Source organism: Amblyomma mixtum, chromosome 7 (genome assembly GCF_055824585.1).
Source record: "Amblyomma mixtum isolate Tamu chromosome 7, ASM5582458v1, whole genome shotgun sequence".
NCBI classification, from domain to species: Eukaryota; Metazoa; Arthropoda; class Arachnida; order Ixodida; family Ixodidae; genus Amblyomma; species Amblyomma mixtum.
This window is the reverse complement of record NC_143018.1, coordinates 30570632-30591940: the sequence shown is the minus strand read 5'-3', so window position 1 is coordinate 30591940 and position 21309 is coordinate 30570632. Positions and strand designations below refer to the sequence as shown.

The following is a 21309-nucleotide window of genomic DNA, read 5'->3' as shown; positions in this document are numbered from 1 at the left end:
TCATGGCTTTTTCAGAATCACTGAGGGAATCTTGAAAATAGTCGTGAATATAATTACTGCTGATCTGGCGCTTAACTACTGCTACAAGCCCCAGTGATATTACTTCTGACCGCCAGCGGATAGAGCCACCACACTCACTTCTTGAAGTCCTCGTGTTTGCTGATGACATCCCAAGTGGACCGTTGATTACAGAGGTAGTTCTGCTTGTTTGGGGCGAACGGGAAGTGGGGGCGGGGCCCGTCGTTGCTGTCACAGAAATGGCTGACCTGCAATGCGGGAAATTTGGTCTATGCACATCAGGGTACAGAGCGATGTTTCGAAGAAGAAGACGACGAGGAGGTAAAGCCATTATGAGCCCGAGGTCTCAGGCAGTGGAAGCGAAGCTCATGTCTCACAGAAGGGCGCGATAATCACTGAGAGAGAGTGAAAGCGATGCAAGAAAGTAGGCAGGCTATGAAGGAGGGTGCTCTCATTGGCTAACCTGCACTGTCCTATAAAGAGAGAACGGCATGTAAAAGCGCAAGAAGAAAAAGGAAAGTGGGGTGAGCAGCCATGTCGTCAGGCAAGGAGGTGCGTGCAGGAAAGTCACAACCAGTCAGGAAAGTTTGACTCCCTCAACAATAGAAACAGTCCGTTCTATCACTGGCACGCAGTGCATACAAAAATTAGCAAGGACACCTAATCCATTATGCGTTGGCAATCAGATAGCATTAGCACATCTAGGTTCATTTACCGAAAGTTGGGTCATTTTCGTTCTGCTGACGTCAGTTACCGTCTAGTGACATCGATATTTTTTTGTCCTCAACTGCAGCGCTTTTCTTTTTTATGGTGAAATCTCTTCATTTGTGCCAGTGGGAATGCAGCACAGTGGTGAAGCCCCTTCAGTCTAGAGAATAGGCGAACTCTATGACTGATGAAGGATTTTGACCCCACGGGCTTAATCAATATCTGAATTCGGGCGACATTTCTGCCAACTATCTTAAATGTAGCTTCCCTAGCACAAACTGCAGTTCAATCACAACAAGATGCAAGAAAGAGGCCAGACCTATCGCCTGGTGCTATCCTTATATGTTGATATCGTGATCACATGGTAGGCCTCTTAGCCGCCGCCCCCTTGCTTGCTCTGCATGAGACACTAACCAGCATTTGTAAACTCTAGGCCCCTTCAAACAGAGAGGGTGATGCCGCACTTCGCCGGCACAGTAAGCGACCACTTCTTACATTGGCTACGTAGGGCATGAACATGATGGACGACTCCACAGGGTCAGGTTTCGGCTGGCGGATGGTCACCACGCAGTCGTCGAGAAAGCGGCTCTTTTTGTCGATCGAGCACCTTTCTCCTTCTGCCGTTGTCGGGATGAAGACGATTCTGTCCGAGCAGGCGTTGAGCCGTGCCTGAGAAAACATTTCGCCCGCACACTTACGAAGTGGTGAGCGCATCTGATAGGTCAACAATGCAACACAAATAAAAAATTGCTCTGCCTTTCTTCCTCTTCTCCTTTTTAGCCATGGCTAAGTAATGAACGGCTCAGCAGCTACTTATTTGGCTAAAAGAGGTCCCTGCTCAAAGAAGGAACAAAGCTGATTTGACTTTTTCATGTGTTTATCTCTCTTAAATCCTAATCAATCCTAACAGGTGATAAGTTTTGTTTGCTAATTGAGCCATATAACTTTTATAGGTTGATTGACTTCCAGAAACGACAGATCTCGTTCGTGATGGCGACAAAACATTCGTGAACTGTATTGTGGTCGTTCTCAGTGACAGAACTTCGCGTTACCCATTTTCTCTACAATCACCATTATCATCTGCACCAGCCTGAATACACCAAGTGCTTCTGCTGGTGAGAAAATTAGGAGGGATTAGAAATGCTATTTTTCATATCTAAAGAATAGAGTAGTGCCAGAGGAAAAATTTGAACGTTTTCTTTCAAGGAACTATGCGCTGCTTCATATTCGCCAGGCTTTTCTCCAGGGTCCGCCTGTTCATAAGAACTAGCAGGAAACTGGCCAAATGCACTTTTCGTTCCCCGTTGCGGCTAAAAGATATTGGAAGCGCTCAAACTAAGTCATTCAGGGGCGCTTTTGACGCGCTTTACTCGGTCCTTGCGTGACAGCCTCGAGCGATGACGTGCCGGAGCTCTTGGAGGTCCCGCTGGGCTCTTCGTCCGCATATAAAGGACTGGTGTTTTTGTATATGTTATAGAAACACTACCCAGCTCTAATGTCCTTGTTACCGAGCATGACTGCGTCCATATTTGCGCTTTATTTATGCCATTTAAATTTGTCCCTGGGTCGCGATCCTAAACATGGAACGACGGTTGTGACTGCCGAGGAGATCGGCAGGCCCACATCAACTATAGCATAAAGCGTGCAACCTAGAGTCGCTCTGCGACCTGTTACATGCAGCTTATGTTATCAAGGTTTAAGCCTTCACTATAAAACGTTTAGGTGGAGCCTGAAATTCACTATAGTTGTTTTAAACGCGAACATTTTTAACTAAAGCATGTCTCGTTGGGTTTGTATTATTCAAGGAGTCTCTGGCGCCAATCAAACACAGAAAACAAGATCCAACATTTAGGGGTTTGCTCGGTCCTCCACAAATGAGAATACTGACATATGCTCGGGATCTGTGCCCTCTGTGAACATCCTACGCGACGCCGCGGAGAAAATTCGAGATCTCCTGTCCGCTAGGTGCTCTGAATTTTAGCCCCATTTCAGAAATTAAATGACCGAATTGGTCACGGAGCGTTGGTAATTCAATTGCAACCCTTGGTTCACGACAGAGCCTCATTCTATGTATAGTTGTCTTTCTAGCTACGCTAAATATCTGTTTGTAATCAGCTTTTTTTTTACAACTGTCTGCCAAAAACCGCAAGCCCCTCCCGTCTTTGTTTACCCCATGCAATATTTCCCGTGTGGCTCACCGTTCCGTTGTGGCAGTAAGTGAGGGGGTGCCTGCTGTCGTTGCGGCTGCCGTACTCGTCGAACACGCCGTACCTGAAGTGGGCCCACTCGTGCACGAACACGTACGCTGCGAATGAGTTAGTGTCTTCCTTAATCATACTTTTAAGCATAAAATGCTGTTTGGAACTTGGCACCAGGACGGAGGAGAAAACAGACCCGAACCTAAGCTAACACTGGAGAAACTTCCAGTTCAACCTCTCTGTCTGGTGCCTACGTGCTGCTCTGCCACGGGAGCTGCTCACGTGTCAACGTAGCGTCGTCACTGTCTCAATGTGGTAAAAGCCAGCGGCGACGCGAAGGAAGTTCTGCCGCGCAGCCAGAGAGGCGCACGCGCAGGCCTGATGCCACTCGATGAACGCGGCAAGCGCCGTGAGCGAGCCGACATCACTGCGCATGCCCTCGAGAATTGCCGCCAATACGGAATGGGCATGGTGCCTACGCAGGCATCCGTGGCGCCGTCCATTACCACGGCCAGTTATCAGCTCTGGTTACGCAGGTCGCCATATAAACACTAATTTTTATTGCGAAAGCAATACTACGCTAGGGTTTGAGCCGTCAGCGTGGCCCCGGCGGTAACCACGTTTGACCTTTAGACGACCCCCGTAGTGACGTCACATCATCGAGTGGGGAAAACTGGAGACCAGCTCGGCTCGTCGGCGCGGACCCAGGGTAACCACGGCGCTGCTGCTCTCTCTCTCTCTGCTTCCGTTCCTCTCTCTGAGAGAAGATTACATATATATAACGTGTTTCGACCAAGGCCTCGTTTGCTTTCGCAACCTACCAGGCTTAACCAAGCTACGCGTGTGCCAATTTTTTAAACTAACTTTCACTCCAGCGCCAATTTTCGCTTCATGAAAAAATTTCTCGCTTCCTGCCGGATTATGCGACGGAACAACGAAGAAATCTTATGGTTGCAAGGCTGTTCTGCCCACACTGACTGCACACATGGTCTAGAATTATTCTAAATATATTACCTTGGGTCACTCCGCGCACTGCAGGACCCTTGTGCTGTACAGCTACTTTCCGATGTGCCTCAGATTGAGTGACGCGGCGCAATCTCATCCTCTCGGCTGCTTCACTCTTCCTTTCGTCACTTTGAGACGCCGCGTTGGCTCACTGGTTATGGCGCTAGGCCGCTGACCCGAAAGAGATGGAACCGATCCCCGGCGCGGTGGTCGATTTTCGATGGAGGCAATATTCTAGAGGCCCGTGCGCTGTGCGATGTGAGCGCAGGATAACAAACTCCTGGTGGTCCAAATTTTCGGAGCCTTTCCCTACGGCGTCCCTTATAGCCGGAGTCGCTTTAGGACGTTAAACCCCCGTAAACCATGCACCTTAAACATTTGGTCACTTTGCTGCGCGCATCGATTCTCTGGTTTTGTGCTACACTCTATGCTCAGCACAGCACAGGCAGATAATTCCGGCGCGTTTGCGAGCGAATTCCTCGTAACAGTGTAACACTCATTTCGGCGGCATAACGGCTGCATCCCGACTGTGGCTTCCCACCCTGTCCTGACTGCCCACATACACGTGCGTGGTACGAGGAACGCACCGGTGACCCGCCACCTGTCACCAGAGGAAATAGGAGGACTCTCGATTAGTTAGTGCTCTGGGGGCAAGTGTTCTGCGCGCGCAAACTGGCACTCTGCTTTCCCATTTACGGAGGTGTTCCACTATTCTTAAGCGCCCTGGTGTAGCCATCCTACCCACCTAAACTTAATGTCTCCTCGAAACATCCACAGCAGCTTAAAGTGCTCTTACTTTTTGTTTTTCCTCCTTTGTTTCTGCCTCCCTTCTCTCTACCACCGTGGCAGCATCGTTTTCACCCTTCCTTCGTTACGCTTCTCCTCTTCACAAGAACTGTATGTTGCTACGCGAACATACGCGCCTCCGCTCATCTTCATTGGCAAGAACGGCCATCGTCGTACGAGAACTAAAAGCGCAAATATTGTGTCGAAAACTAAATCAAATACCTGGGTTAAGCCATCTCTTGGCCGTGGAGTTGTTGATTGTGGCCAGGAATGCGGGAGTGAGCTGGATGAAGTCTCCCGGATGGCCGCACGGCTTCCCCTGATGTGTGAATGGCTTGTCGTCGTTCTCCTCCGTGGGCATGTCGACGCGCACGTCGCTCCTGTAGAAGGCACTCGACGAAAGTGTCCGGGTGCCATTTCTCTTCTGCCACGTCTTGGGAATCTCGATGGTGACGTGTTTGAAGTACAGACGCCCACTGGTGGCCTTGTGGAGGAACTCGGTTGAGGAGAGGAACAGCCGCTGTGCATTTTCAACATGCTCACAATATGTACTCATCGTGTCGCAATATATTAAATCTTTAACTTCACGTGGTTGCTAATCAGTCACGCACCTAGAGTATTTCCCTTTATAGTCGCGTGGCATGTACCTTACCTCTACATATTCCTTATCTTTATTTTGCTCGTTTTTTATCCATCTGGCGCTTTTGTTGCTCCTCAGTTGCCTGGCTTGGTATGCACATTACTTCGAACAGTATTCTTGAGCGAGGCGACAACACGCTGGGAGATTGTCATCGGAAGGAGGAAAACAGATGGACTGAGCACAAGTTGACAGGCTCGCCCATCTGCTACCGTGATATAGACGGACGGACGCTTGCTGTTCTCGTGAACGGGACCCCTAATTCTATCGCATTATTATTATTTTTCAAAAAAGAGAATAAACGCATCGCGGCAGGCTACAAAAAATTGGCTGGGTGTTTAGCTCAGGTTAAGCCTGGATATCTCGAAGCGAAAAGCTGCGGTGATGCTTATGGTTTATGTTATAGTTATGTTAACCTATCCTGGAGAGCGCCACGGGCTACCATAGTTGTGTATATAATGACGAAACTTATCTATTAAAAAGGTCTTCGATCGGCTATTGGTGTCGTGCTTGCTTGGCTGGCTGCTGCTCTGCGTGTGCCAGCCGGTGATACAACAGATGGCGACGAGGTAAATAGAAGTGGACGCGAATAAGCTATAAGATGAACCTGCTTCAGCCACCGGAATTCCTGCCAGCGCCGGGAAGGCCAGCCATTGCATGGAAGCAGTGGCGAAGGATGTTTGAAAATTATTTGCTCGCCTCGGGGAACAACGCCCACCCTACTTATTGTAGGAAAGCACTCTAGGTGCACTGCTTGGGCGTGGAAGGTCAGCGCATTTTCTACGCATTGCCAGAAGAACAGTCGTCAGCTTCAGCAGGAAAACAGCAAGACACAGATGCGGCCGATAAGACAACGACCAAACAGGATGAATTTGACATCGCCACGGTAAAGCTCGAAGAATATTTTGTTGCCACGACTAATGCCATTGTTGGGCGACAAAGGTTCCGCCAGCGTGCTGAGCTGCCAGGTGAATCCGTGGATGCATTCGTCACAGCTTTTCGAGAGCTTTCTGTTACATGTGACTTTGGTACGCAAGTGGAAGAACTCATTCCGGACCAGCTTGTTGAAAAGACGGGCCACCGCCAGCTACGGGAGCGACTGCTGCTAGAAGGTTCTGCTCTGACGTTGCAGCGTGCGCTCGACATTGCCAGAGCAATGGGAAACGACAGAGCAGCATTCGCTGCAACTCGCTCCACGTCCGGATGTTCACGTAATAGAGCGTCATGCAACACCAACCGGGCGACCAGAACGTTCTGCAGTCTCTAGAGCAGCGCTAGGCCAGCCGATTACCAATTTTAGGGGGTTGTTTCCGGTGCAGCTCCCCGCGGCACATAGCAAGTTCTTCAACGTGCAAAGCCAGAACAAGGACGTGCAACAAATGTGGTAGGCTGGGTCATTTCGAACGTGTGTGCAGAAGTCTGGAAGAGCCAAGGCAATTCATGCCCATTCGAGGGGTTACTGCCGAAGATGACATTGGAGTTATGACAGTTCTTCACCTGGGGCGAAGGCGTACAACAGGAATACAGGTAGACGTGCAAGTGCACGCTGTCACTATTTCATTGCTAGTGGACACCGGCTCCGCGGTCTGAATTTTGTCCGCAACTACATACGAGAGACTGAAGCTTCCGACGTCGTTGCAACCATCTACAGCCACACTCTTCGATTTTTCACGCAATCGCATTGTTGTGAGGGGATGTTTCGTCGCTTCCGTTGTATTGCGCGGTCGCCAAGCAAACGTGCTCTTCCATGTCGTGCCAGTTGGAACGGACATCCTGGGGTTGAACGCCATCGTCGCCCTGCATCTGCAAATCGATGGCAGGTGCGTAAACTGCATGAAACCTTCGTATGCGCCTCAGGGCATTCCCAGTGAATTGCAGGCGGACTTTGGACACTTGTTCGATAGGAAGCTAGGGCTGGCTAAGAACTTCATTCACAAGGTGCGAGTTCGTGAAGGCACAACTCCAGTTGTTGCGAAATTGCGGCGATTGCCGTTAGGAGTAAGAGACTAGGTGTCAGAGGAACTAAATCGTCTTGAACGTGAGGGTATCATTGAAAAAATTGACAACTCTGAATGGGTATCGCCGCCTGTCAGCCTGTCATTGTGCGGAAAAAGGACGGGTCAATACGCTTATGCGTGGATTTACGTGAGCCCAACAAGGCAATTGTCGTCGACAAGTTCCTGTTACCACACACAGAAGAGCTCCTGAATAAGCTGCATGGTGCAAAATACTTTTCGAGATTGGATTTGGCTGCAGCGTACCACCAAGTTCCACTGAGCCCAGAAAGCCGAGATTTAGCATCCTTTATCACGGACCATGGATTGTACAGATTCCGACGTGTATGTTTCGGCCTTGCTTCAGCACCGGCAGCATTTCAAAAAATGATGACTGCGATTTCACAATCTTGCAGGAATACCTTCTGCTACATTGATGACATTATCGTTTTTGGCAGCTCACTCGAAGAACATAAAGTGAACCTTAGGCAAGTTTTTCATCGCATCAGTGACAACGGGCTGAAGTTAAATCAAAAGTGCATTTTCAGTGTGAGCGAACTTCCATTCCTTGGTCACCTCGTGAGTGATAAGGGCGTGCGACCATCGCAGAGCAACATTGAAGCCATTCAGAACGCGCCTGCGCCGACGGACAAGGCGACGTTACGTTCCTTTCTTGGAATGACGGGCTATTACGCGAAGTTCATTCCGCGATACGCCGAGATGGTCGAACCTCTTCGTGAGTTTCTGCGAAAAGATTGAGTGCCAATGGGATTCGAAGTGCCAAACTTGTTTTGATGAAATGCGTCGTTTTTTGTCTGACAGATGCTTGCAGCTCTTTGATCCTGCCCTTGAGACCATCGTTACAACTGATGCGCCCGGAATTGGCCTCTAAGCAGTACTGCAGCAGCGGCGTGGTCACGAAGTGGTTTCTGTTGCTTTCGCTTTCAGGAGATTGACAGATACGGAAAAGAAGTATTCCACTGGCGAGCTTGAAGCTTTAGCGTGTGTATGGGCCTGCGAACATTGGCGTGTGTACCTGTGGGGCCGTTCGTTTATTCTGCGCACGGATCACCAGGCCCTGGTAACTCTGCTGACAACAAAAGGATGGGGTCGCAGACCCTTCAGAATTGCAAGATGGCATGCTCGGCCACTCGATTACAACTGCACAATAGAATTTCAGAAGGGCAGTGAAAACGTTGCGGCGGATGCGCTGTCACGAATGCCCCAATCTGCACTAGGGGCGCACATGGAACCGGAAGGGCCTGATGACGCAGTGTGCGTTGTTTCGTCATGCATAAGCCATGAAGATTTCGTGGCTGAAACTTCGCAGGATCGAATGCTGCAGGACGTCATGCAGTGGACTACCTCGTCATGGCCGCCAAGTAAGGATCTACCATCAGGGGTACACCTCTTTCAGCGTATCCGAGACGAATTGTCTGTCGCTGGAGGGATTCTTCTTCGTTGCGAGCTGTTTGTTGTGCCTGCATCGCTAACTGGGCGCCTCCTGTCAGCAGCTTATGAGTCGCAGCCAGGTATTTCACGGACTAAACAACGGCTACGTGAGAAGTACTGGTGGCCAGGAAGGGACAGACAGGTGGAACATCTGATTCAGTCTTGCGCTGTCTGCCAATCCGTGGACAAATCGGCGCGACTAGTAGTGCCCCCATTACAGCCGGTAGAGTTCCCTTCATGTCCATGGCAGAAATTGGGCATTGATATAGTTGGCCCATTTGCGTATGCACCCACAGATAACCGGTTTGCCATCACACTAATCGACTACTTTAGGAAATGGCCCGGAGTGTGTTTCACGGCTAACGTCATGTCTTCAAACGTTGCATCATTTCTACGCAGTGTTTTCAGCAGGGAAGACTACCCCGAAGAACTTGTGTCCGATCATGGGCCTCAGTTCACATCAACCTAGTTTAAAGAATTCCTGCAAGAGAGAGGTATAAAGCATGCTTTTTCCGCTGTCTACCATCCACAAGCGAATGGACAGATCGAACGGTTTAACCGCGTGCTTAAGGATTACGTCCAGGTGTGTTTGCAGGAAAAGCGGCCCTTAAAGGATGCCATCCCATAGTACCTTGGAGTATACCGGTGCACACCACACGCGACGACAGGAGAAAAACCTGCCCTGATTTTGCATGGGCGTCACCCAAGAACTAAGCTGGATGTTGTCGGAGCTCCAGGTGCCCATTTCTTCCAGAGGCCAGACATTGAGTTGCAAGAGTTGCGTCACAGAGTGGCCGAACATCAGCAGCCAAGCAAACAATACTCGGATAGGCGACGAGCTGGCAAGCACGCGGCGCTTCAGTCAGGCCAACGAGTACGGGTCAAGTTGCCAGGGCACATTCCCAAAGGTGCTCTTAGGTATTCCCAGCCCTTGACGGTTGTTAAGCAGGGGCACTAAGACAGCTACGAACTGGAAGATGGTCGCAGGTGGAACCGAGAGCGTTTAGTGCCGTACCCTAGGGAGCATCTGCCCGCTGCCGTCGAAAGTTTTCAGTTCGGCGCTACCCGGAACTTCCTTGGGCCTCATTCGACAACAGCACCGTCAACAGAAAGCTGCGCAGCTCAAGCATCACCAGCGAGTACGGAACCACCCGTAACTTTGCGACGATCAACGCGAGAGCGAAGGCAACCCTCGTGGTTCGCGCAGTATGAAATGTGATTGTTGACAATGTGAAGTAGTCATATGAGCCGCCACCTCGGCTCATTTTTTAGAAGGGGGGATGTTATAGTTATGTTAACCTATCCTGGAGGGCGCCACGGGCTACCCTAGCTGTGTATATAATGACGCAACTAATCTATTAAAAAGGTCTTCGTTCGGCTACTGGCGTCGTGCTTGCTTGGCTGGCTGCTGCTCTGCGTGTGCCAGCCGGCGATACAACAGTTTAGCTTATAGCTATGCTTTATGATCACTTCTGTTCTGTGTCGGTAGTGTCATGCTCTTCTTCCATGTTGAATGCGCACGCCTATTCTCTGGCAAGCGGTTATTTGCCGGGTTCCGCGATAAACACGCACTTGCGACGAACGTCAAACGATGACTCACAGCGCGCGGCAGCGTGCGCTTGTTCTATGGGCAAGCGGGCCTTATATACCCCTCATTTCAAGTGCGCACGGCTGTGGCGAGAGGTCAAACGGTGGCGAGGAGGAGAAGCGGCGGCGCACATGCGCAGTAGCCTGCGCCCTGCGTGACGTCACTAGTGCTACGGCATACGCCGGCTCACGCGAAGCGCGGTGTTGACTAGCGTAGTGAAGCTTCTCGCTTAAAAACAGCAAACCAAAATCAACTGAAACGTGCCCAAAGAAACCATTTGGATAATGCAGCGCTTAGTGTACAAAAAAGCGCGCTTGAAATTATACACGGGATTCGCTATAGAACGCATCTCTAAAACAGAGAGAGATAGACAAAAGTGATAGAGGGAGGGCAGGGATATTAACCAGAGCGCTGTTACTGTTGGCTACCCTACATAGAAGGAAAGGGATGAAGGCTGCGTAAAATAATAACAGGAAGTAGAGAAAAGAGTCCGCAGCAAGCACATGAAGCAGTGACAAGCGCGCTTAAAATCATAAGCCAGCTGTAGCCGGCGCACGAACCATAATAGCTGGCGAGAGCTGTGACCTGAGCAGGGTACATCGACCGTCCTTCTTCGCTTAAGACGCAGCGCAGATGTTCCTCCGTGCAGGAAGGCTGCTTGCCGTTGCGGTTGATAATATAGATGACAGAGATATGTATCCGCACTCCTCGGAACGATGAGGCTGGAGGTGCCATGGACTGGACTAACATATCTAACACTTGAGGCATTTTGTGCAGCTGGTGTGCCAAAGCTGGAAAGCAGTACACGATGGCATTCACGAGAGTCGTCAGCTTTGCAATTACTTGCACGTGTAGAACTTGCACGGCTACCTCGGCTAGTGTCCGACCAATAGGAGGCTTAGCACACTGTGTGAGCTGTGACTGGGCTTCTTCGGTTATCCTCCTCTGGCTGCCCGCGGGCTGCCAGCCGGCAGCCAGACTCGCCAGGACGATTTTGAGCTGGCAGAGCTCGGTCAACTAGCAGGCTACAGACAGGTGGTATGGCAGCGGGAAGCTAGCACGGCCATTTTTATATGAACTAGAAGGACCGCGGTTCTTCATGCGATGTTTTGCGGAATCCTAATTTTTAATAGTTTGGACTAGGTCATGATGCATACCGTCTGTGTCGCCTGGAATGACGCATTTTGCGGTATTTATCGCTGTTTATTGATATGTTTTGCGTGCGGATGCGCGATCGTACATCGATCGACCACCTCGCAAGCACAAATGCTCGCTTCATATTACGATCGCATGCTTTTGATTCACATAATATTTCGCCTTTTAATTTCGTGCACCCGGCTGATATTGCGATGCTGTTTGAGGCCCTTCACGAAAGAAGCCGCGGATTCCAGGACCGAGTACGTGCTCAGACACGCGCATACAGGCATGTTCTGAACGTGTTTTGCGAGGTGTTATATTTGAGGGCGGTATGGTTTTCACTGCAGTGCAGAGGTGGGTATGCTTTAAGAAACGCTTGACTGAAACATGTCTTTTATTAAAAGCACTCACGAGCACATTGCCCGGGGCATCTCTGCGGGCATATATGTGTCCACACGGTTACTTACGGCAGCCGATCGAGGCGAGCGTCCATTCTGTCGTCGCCAACAGTTGTACAGCTTTATCTTCGCTTGATCTACACATGCTTAAAATATCTGAGAGGTACAGTCGCGGGTAAAAAAGATTAGCACACATCACGGAACGCCAGAGCGCCGGAATGACAATGCGTGGCGCCGCGGGTGGCGAAGAGGCTGATAACGAGAGTGCCGGGCCATTCCCATTCTACAGTATTAGGGGGTTCAGCGGACTGCCACGGACAGCAAAATTACTGGCTAAAACCAGCGTTATCGTCTATTGTTAACGCTAGTTCCTTTTGACAAACCATCGCGCACATAAAAAAACAGTAATAAAAAGAAGCCATCTTTGCTCATGATAACCGAGCTAAAATAAATGCCGCAAGCACAGTCACGTAGGGCCGGCACTTCAACGCTCGGGCGGTGCACGCTTGATAAAGCTTACTTCCTGCCGTCCCCCCCTAGGCTGCAAATATGGAAACGGTCCGTTAGGCAGGTCTGCGTACCGCAGCGCCGCTTGGTGAGATATACGAATTCTGATCGCCAGTGATCTGTGCTAATTTTTTTTACCCGCAGCTGTACTTTAGGCATGCACCTCTTCGCGTTTGGTTCAGTAAGGAGATAAAAGGAATCTCCCAGCACTGATGATGCAAGCACACTCCGGACGTGAGAGCCGACACACGGGACTTGATTGTAGCGCCTTTTATTCCAGTGCCAGTTCTCTGGGGTAAAGCTGTGGCATTAGAGATACGATACGTCGGGTCGTTTGATAAGCAACGCACGGGCAGTTTTTCCCTCCGATGAGGGGTCGACTGAAACACGTAAGATTGCGATTGCTCATCACATGCTTTTGAGGATTTCTCGAATTTTACACAGCACACTGCGCACCGAAAGCACACGCTCGCATCGTCGTCGCCGATGTATACTGGTGCTAGCATGACCAGCTATTTGTTCTGCAGTCAGCGCTGCCCTGAATAACTTCAGTTCGTTGTTTTCAATCCCAAGCAGCCTATTTCTGCCGTACGCGTACGCAGCAATGAGAGAGAGCCGAACGCAGAGGCACAGGGAGCATCTGGCCTCCGTGATCCGCTTCTTGTTTGGCGCCGTGATTGCCGGCTGTCTGTTTCCGGTGGCCGCCAGCCCTTGTGACCATGATGCGTTTTCCTGTCAGAGGTCAACTTTGTTGCAGCCAGTGGGCAGCCCGAGCGCGGTAAATCGAAGAGGCCCATTGCTCCATCACAGAGGGTGGGCACCACTTCGGGAGCGATAGCCATGTGACTTGCCGGTTCCACCCTTGTAGAGGAGTTGGTCCTTGTGCTTCTTAGCGATTGGCTCCGGATTTTGGGGGGCGGAATACCTGCCTGGTCACTGTTGGTCTGTGTAGATTGAGCAGAGATGGCGAATGCCCGTCTACGACCACCGTCTTTGCATTGCCCGTCATATGGGTCCCGTTCTTTATGGTGGTATGCTGAGGTCGAGGACAAGTTGCAGAACTCAGGGACCATCCTTCCCAACAGCCACAGCTCTCCTAGAAGACCTCGGACGAGGGTGACAACGTCGTCGGACCTTAGCAGCGGCACCTGTGTGTGTGGAACCGTCTCGTCTCATTCGTTCATCTCCCGTTCCTTTTTCAGGCAAGGACAATCTTTTGAGGCCACTTCAGAGCCTGGCAGCGGCTGGCAAACTTTAAGACTCTTTACAGGCAAGCGTCACCGCTGTGTGGATGAGAACGGCCTGGGCACATTTCGTATACTGCTCACGTGTCCAAATTTCATGCGTTTCCGGCACTGGAGAGCCTTGGTTAACGTGACACTTATTCTAATCGGTCTTTAAACCCATGCTAAAAACAATGCGCCGTGAAAAAACGTTCCGAAGTGCCGCGGGGGGAAAGGGGGAGGAAAAGCTGCTTACCTTGATGTTGTCAATGATGGACTCGTCCGGAGGAACATTGTCGCTGATTGATACCCAAAGCTCCTTGTAGCCTCCATCTGCGTTGTCGATGTAGACTGACGCCGCTGTGGTTAGCAGAAGCAGCAGAACGTGCGTAAAACCGAACATCCCGCCCACTTTCACGTCGCCCTCAGTGCACCTGGGAAGTATTAAAAAGATATATTTAAAGGCGTAACAACCACAGCTGTTGTGTTCAAACTCTGTAGCAATGATTTGAGAATGGAGAGAGACAGAGAGTGTCCTGAAATTTAGCTTTTATTCTAGACAAGTGGGCAAAATGATGGCCTTTCTGCGCTCGGTACCAGCAGTGGTGCACTCAAGGGAAGAACAGGAGCTGCCTTTCGTCTGGTGCTGCTCATCGCTTCGAAGACAACACTTGCAACGAAGCTAAGAATGAAACTTTTCACTGACGAAAGTCTGAAGGCCCCGAGCGGTGTGTATTCTTTCCACTCTCACAATTCACGCATTTAGCGATCACTGAGGATTACCTTCGTAGAACTGCTCTTTCTGTACGAACTAAGTATGACTGATTGGGCCACAAAATTCCCTTACCGGCGCCTTACTCTGCAGAAGACAAGGCAAATTGCTTTCGCAACAGAAGCCGTCGGATGAACAGACTTTAAATTATAGGCTCCCGCCGTTTAGATAAAAGACTGTCTAACAGAAAATATTTCCTAGATTCAAATCGGTGTGAAAGCACGGATGCTGTTGTTGTGGTCCTCAAGAGGATAATTGAGCATACTCATGGCGGTTGATTGGTCAAAGGCACAAACGGGGACTGAAAGACGCTCAGAAGTTGTTAAAAAAAAAGGAATGCAAGTCAAGATAGTGCACTGCACGGGCTCGGTCTGGCCCGAAAGCCCGGGCCGGGATATGATTTGTTTTGCCGGGCATGGGCCGGGCTCGGGCCTGAAGTTGCGGGCCCGGGCCGGGCTTGGGCTTAACTGCGGGCCCGGGCCGGGCTTGGGTCCGTACAGAAACGGCTGGTGTCCGACTAGTCATACACTATTGCAGAGTGAAATACACAGCTTCGGCATTCAAGGAGCGATACGGATGAGCTATGCGTTATAGTACGCGCTGAGAAAAAAAAACTAAGCTTTCTTCATTGACTTATTTATTTCCTTATTTCCACGCCGCGCGGGTCAAGGCGCTCGATTACTGAGCCGGGGAACCAGGGTTTGCTCCTAGCCTCGGCGGCCACATTTCTATTTAGGTGGCAAGCATGACAGCCATGTACTTTGTAGTATTATTGCTCGATGAAGAAACCCAGGTGGTCGAAATGATCCGGCGCCCTCAGCTTCGGTGTCTCTCACAGCCTGACTCCCCTTAGTCCCTTAAACTTCAAAAACATAGCTTTTATTTTATAGCTATATTTTTCTCATGTGACAAAATTCACGAACGAAAGCACGTTTGGTTTTCTTTTTGATGAGCTGACCGGAACGTCTCGTAAATGAAATAGCCGCAAAAGCTCGCGAGAGTTTGAAATCTCATCGCATAACCACATCTATCCCTCCTCGCTTCTTCAGCCTGGTTGTCAAGACGAGTGTTTTGCCCTGTAAGTTATTGCGTGGTTAGCGCGTTATGTTCTCCTCCACCAGTAATAGTAAAATTCACTGCAAGGTGAAAAACGTAGCGCAAAGAGACGAGGACACAGAAAGACGGACAACACACGGCTCTAGCGCCGTGTGTTGTCCGTCTTTCTGTGTCCTCGTCTCTTTGCGCTACGTTTTTCACCTTGCAGTCATGAACCAACAAGCCCAAGCATATACCCTTCTGAGTAAAATTCAACCGGTCTTAATTTGCCATTGATTGTTCGCCATCTTAAAACATGCCTATACACTATTAGAAATGCATTCGGGAAGAACATATTAGTTTAAGATGCATATAGTCTTCAAACTCACACACCTTGAAATACTCAAGCCTTTTAGCTTTTTGTTTCTGCTGAAAGGCGACCAGTTCGGCTATTAGTTCAACCTGTGAGATCGCGTTCACTAAAAATAATGTCATCCCACTGCTTGCTAGGCAGCTTTAATGTTTATACCTTGGAGCGGCAAAATATAACTGATTAAAATCATGCGGGAATGCAAAGTTTTCTGGTACGCGCGTATGCAGCTCTTCTTATTTGGCTCCCGGAACTTCCGAGTTTATCTTTGCGCACCTACACGAGATCACTGTCCAAAAGACGGGCCTGGCGAGCACTACTCTTAATGACTTCCTTCTGGATTTAAAAACCAACTGTCTGCAAGCCAAACTGGTTTCAGAACCTCTGTCGGCCAGTTTATTATCGGTCTAGCAGCAGTCCGCTTGCTCAGAGTGAGCAGTATACCTCAAGCGTTACTGTGAAACGGGCCAGTCCAAGCCGGATCCGGGCTGGGCTTCACTCTGGGATTTACGGGCCGGGCCGGGCTCACTAGAGCGATAATTTAGCGGGCCTGGGCCGGGCTCGGGCTTCACGTCTCAGGCCCGGGCCGGGCATGGGCCTCAGGTTGGGGCCCGTGCAGTGCTCTAATGCAGGATTGGTTATTTACAATAAGGACAAATCGAAAACTGTGAGATTGGTGACTGAGAATGGTAATTGGGCAATACTTGCAGTGTTTAAAAGGATTTGGTTACAGATCAATTTTTGAACAGAAGTCGCCATAAGAGAGATTTGGGAAAGCTTCAAGCACGTCACCCATATCGTGTCTTAAAGGGAACTTTGTATGGCGGAGAGCAATATCCTGTTGCTGGTCCCAAGGATAGAAGCACCAAGAGGCAGAACATCCTCCGCGGAGAAATTTACTCTAAGCTGTCGTAACGGGTGTTCCAGTAAGTGCCCTTGTACTTCCCGCATACCGACTGCCCGCGTCTGTGGTGCAGTAGAGATTGCACCACAGGTAGAGAAGATGCGGGAAGTCGAGACAGGAGGCAAGCGCTGAGGCTGAAAATTTCTTTCAATAGCAGGTACCTACGGAACCTGGCCCCTCTAATATATGCGCAGGTTGGAAAAAGAGTCAAGACGGGGCGCTTCACATCATAACCCACTTTGTGCTTCATGGGAAAATAAATCTATTTGTTCGGAAAGCCTTGACGGGCAGTTCCGCTCTAACCCTGTCAGCGACCCCATTTTGCCGCCACGAAGACCGCATTTTCCGAAATACTGCCTTTAGCTACAGAGTTCGGGTGATTGTTTTTGTCTTCATCAGAGAGAGACGAGCAACACCTAATCGGTATCCACTGCGCTTCCGAGCTGGCACCTCGGCATCCAAGTTAACGCACTCAACACATGATACTACTGCCACACTGTGATTTTGAGACCTGGTTCGAGGAGCAGGCAGTGGCACTGTTTGCGCTTGACATAATGGATTGGTAGCCGTGTGGAGAGCGGATTAGGTAGGTGCAGCCAGAGCTGATGTGAATGCGGCACATAGAAGAGCAGTTGATGCGTGCAACGAATTTGACATCTGACTCGCCATCCCCTGCGAGATGAACGCGGAGAGATGGTGATTCATGGAACTCGCCACTGTTTTCCACCAGCGAAACCATCGCTTGCTGTAAGGTGGATTGCAAAGCAGTTTCATGCCGCGCTGGCAAACTCGTATAGCCAGTTCCCTATTATTTACAGCTGCAAATGCCTCTCGTCTTGAACACCTGCGCTTGTTAAATACTCCACTTGAAGATCTTCAGCCCACTTCGCCTAATAGGAAGAACAACCTGCGGGTTTGTGGCCCTCTCCGCACGCACAGCATCCAGGTCTTGATGTAAAGGTATTGGCGCTATGGCTAAACACATAGCAAGTACCACACTGTAGGGGCCGAGATGTGAACTGATCAACGAGATGCCCTCTGAGATGCCCTGTGATCAACTGATCAACTGAGATGCCCTCAGCTGTGGATGTACGACGCGGACTCACCCTTTTGAACGCGCCAGACGAGCAGATATAAACGCGCTCACCGGGTAATTCGGGAAGGTGGTGCACGTGTGTAAGCCTGCCACACATGCCTGGTCAGGCGGTCTGCAAACATTTCCACCACTGTCGAAATTCCGGTCGTCTTGTGCTCCTCATGTACTGCGGGGTGGGGAATTTCAGAGCAGCCTGCTCCGCCACGTGGTAATCTAGCGCGATGAAGCTCCCATCCTCGGGGACGAAAGCAACTGTGATGCCTTTTACTCCACCACGGAAGAAGCAGTCAAGTAGCAACGAGAGACAGGTCGACCAGGGGGAGCTCCCCTGGCCAACCGAACTTGTGGACATCCGGCCATGTTCCGCTTTCAGCCACCCCGTAAAGCAAGAACGCAAGAAACAAAGCACAATATTAAGAGACAGCGCAGCACACCTGGTAGTTAGCCGCAACCCACGAGGCGCCGATGTCGCTGAGAAGTTCCAGTCACCACGCATTCCAACCACAGGGAGACTGGCAACGGTTGAGCTCACTTCTTCTGCATCTTCCCTCCACCTGGCGGCGAAGGCAGACTGGCAGGAGTCCGCTCTATTTCGGATATGTTACATATCTAAGTTGCATATAATTCTCAACATGAACAAATCTTCCTTTCTCTTTTTTTCCACAGCGTCCCCTCTCTATACGTGGCTACTGTATCGTTGTGCCCAAATCCCGCAAGTTGAGTCCCTAAAGTACCTATGTGTAATATACAACCCTCATCTAGACTGGCGACCTCATATCAGAAGTACTGAAAGGTGAGCGAGCTCTCGGTCCCTAGACGCGAATGAGCATTAATTAATTCAGTATGCGCACAGAAAGACTGATTTCTCTGTAAGACTTACGTAAGACCAATTTCGGAGTTCGGTTGTGTTCTGTTCGCCGGTTGTCCGAGATAGGTTGTGCACCGTTGTCTTCTGTACTTCACGTGCTTGTGAACGCCTCCTTTTCGATGGTTTTCCTCTTATCATGCACCAACTGACCCAACAAGCTACGGTTCTTCAATATTGAACGACTAGTTCGTTTGGAGAGGCGCACCCTAAGGCTTTGCCTGGGTTTTCCAAATCAGTGGCAAATTGTGTCCTCTTTCAGGAAGCTCGCCTACTGCACTTGAACTCTCGCTTCCAGCTTCTCACAGTGCGCACCTTCTTACGGGGACTTGAGCCTCTGCCTGGAGTGGCTCCTCGAACTTTTTTTTACTAACGCAGCTTTGTTTCTAGATAAAGATTGGCCGCTCTACAAACTGCCTCAATTTGAGTTTACAGAGCACCTGTTGTCTAGAATTGCAGTGTCGCTTAGGTTCATGCAATGCTTTAGGAAAGTGCAGGCTGCAGTAGCTGTTTTTTTTTTCCACCATACGCTACCGCTATATGTAAAGCACTTATCTGCCCCCCTGCTGAACGGTCTCCTGGAGGAATATATGCTCCAGTATCTGAGCCATGCTGTTATTTTCAGAGATGCCTGTCAAGAAGGCGAGAAAGTAGCAGGAGGTGTTTATTCCCACACCCTAGATTGGTGTTTTTCTATCCCGATCCCTGATCACGCACCAATTATCGCTGCTGAAATTCTCGCTGTTGGTTTGGCCCTTCAAAATGTTCGCGAAAAATTTTTCAAGTAGTCACTCTATCGGACTGTCCTTCAGTCTTGGTCGTGCTCGAAAGTTCGGGAACTGGTCTCTTGTGCCAATCCCTAGTGTACTTTGTGCCACTTGATTTGCAAGAGGTGCGTTTTTAGTGGATCCCAGAGCACTATGGCATCACTTCAAATTCTATTGCCGATTTCTTAGCGAAATCAGCCATCAATGAACCTGGTGCCCATGTCGTTCTGAATCTCACCCTGCTGACCACGACCCGTTATGTATGTTACGAAATACACCAGTACGGAGCCATGATGCCATCCTTGAAACAGCGCCTTTCGAACGCTTAAATTTCCTATGGAACACGCGTTCATGCGCATCAGGGCAATGTGAGGTTTCTATGACGCTGTTCCGCTTAGGATTCCTCGCCTTAATCTATATTTATGGCGCTCTGGGTCCACGCCCTCGAATCTATATAGGTCATGCGGGGACGTTGAAATGGTAGACCATTTCATCCTCTACTGCCGGCAGCTTGCGCGGCATTGAATTCATGATCATCATGATCATCAGCTGATCATGACGCCCACTGCAGGGCAAAGGGCTCTCCCATGTCTGTCCAATCAACCCTGTCCTTCGACAGTTGCGGCCACCGTATTCCCGCAAATTTCTTAATCTCATCCGCCCACCTAATTTTCTGCCGCCTCCTGCTATGCTTGCCCTCTCTTGGAAACCACTTCGCTACCCTCAAGGACCAGCGGTTATCTTGTCTTCGCATTACATGCTCTGCCCAAACCCACTTCTTCCTCTTTATTTCGACTAGGATGTCGTTAAATCGGGTTTGTATCCTCACCCACTCTGCGCGCTTCCGATGTCTTCACGTTACACCAATGATTTTTCTTTCCATGGCTCGTTGGATTATCCTTACCTTAAGCTGAACCCTCTTTGTTAGCCTCCACGTTTCGGCCACATCCTCTCGCTCAATTAGGGCTGCCGTTCACTCTTCCCGTCCTCCTCGCGTTCGGCGATACCGTCAAAGGGCATGCCCTTATGCAGGTGTGTCACCTCCGTCACAACTATATAATTGAAAGCGGGAGATTTTTGTGTTAACTTCTTGATGCCTTTACTTTTCTCTCAAAATTGCTTTTTTTTTCTGATTATTGCTTTAAACATTAGTTATTCAACCGGCACCGCTTCGTTTCCTCGATTTTCATTCCAATGTCCTGAAGACCTCTCAATATTCGTGATTTTTTTTAACAGCCGCTTGACATAAACCTCGATGAGCTTTTTCTTGTTCAGATCTGCAGCAAACCCTTTCAAATACTACCCCCCCCCCCCCCCCCTTGGGGGAATGTACCATATTTTTAGGCAACAACAACAACAATCTCTGACAACATTGATGGAATCATGAAACGTCTAGATAATGAAGACGAAGAGATCGCGCACCTGCAGAAAAGAATGGCACAGGTAGAAAATACGCGCTGCGATGAACATCTCTCCCAGCGCCACTCTGATTTGGACAATCTGGAATTCTGAAGACGGAAAAAAGATGATAGAAATTCATGGTGTTTCTTCAAGTCAGCTTGAGATTCCCCCAGAGAAAGTTAACGAAGTGGCTATACAAAATAATGTCGCAGGTATTAGAGTGACACTGTCGCCTGCTACCAACTTCCTTCCAACTGCTACCAACTGCTACCAACTGCTACCAAAGCCGTTATTTACAAGCTCAAAGAAACCAATAGCTTCCAAGCAAGACATCTTCGGGAGAGGAGGGCAAACGTGTGTGACTGTGTAAAAACCTTGGCAGAACAACAAACTCCTTACTTCTACAAACAAAAGATTGGGCTAGTAGAATAAAATTCCCTTCCACATC

The 21309-nt window shown here is 49.7% G+C and overlaps 1 protein-coding gene and 1 pseudogene across 1 annotated transcript; one reads left to right on the top strand and one right to left on the bottom strand.

The window, feature by feature from the left end:
• Positions 1-134: 134 nt before the first annotated feature.
• LOC149335530 (calcium-activated chloride channel regulator 1-like) lies at positions 135-14159 on the bottom strand. Its single transcript, XM_089553957.1, has 5 exons — positions 13908-14159; positions 4938-5235; positions 2925-3031; positions 1222-1395; positions 135-266 (listed from the first exon to the last, which is right to left on the bottom strand). The coding sequence occupies exons 1-5, from the start codon at positions 14052-14054 to the stop codon at positions 135-137; spliced, it is 858 nt and encodes a 285-aa protein (XP_089410083.1). The 5' UTR covers positions 14055-14159.
• On the top strand, positions 5954-8238 carry LOC149335531 (uncharacterized; annotated as a pseudogene).
• Positions 14160-21309: the final 7150 nt, after the last annotated feature.

Coding starts and splice junctions, on each gene's coding strand:
- LOC149335530 (XM_089553957.1), bottom strand. CDS start 14,054: ATGTTCGGTTTTACGCACGTTCTGCTGCTTCTGCTAACCACAGCGGCG. Junction 5,236..13,907: donor CCATCATTGACAACATCAAG/GTAAGCAGCTTT, acceptor GAAAATGCACAG/CGGCTGTTCCTCTCCTCAAC. Junction 1,396..2,924: donor CTTACTGCCACAACGGAACG/GTGAGCCACACG, acceptor ATGTTTTCTCAG/GCACGGCTCAACGCCTGCTC.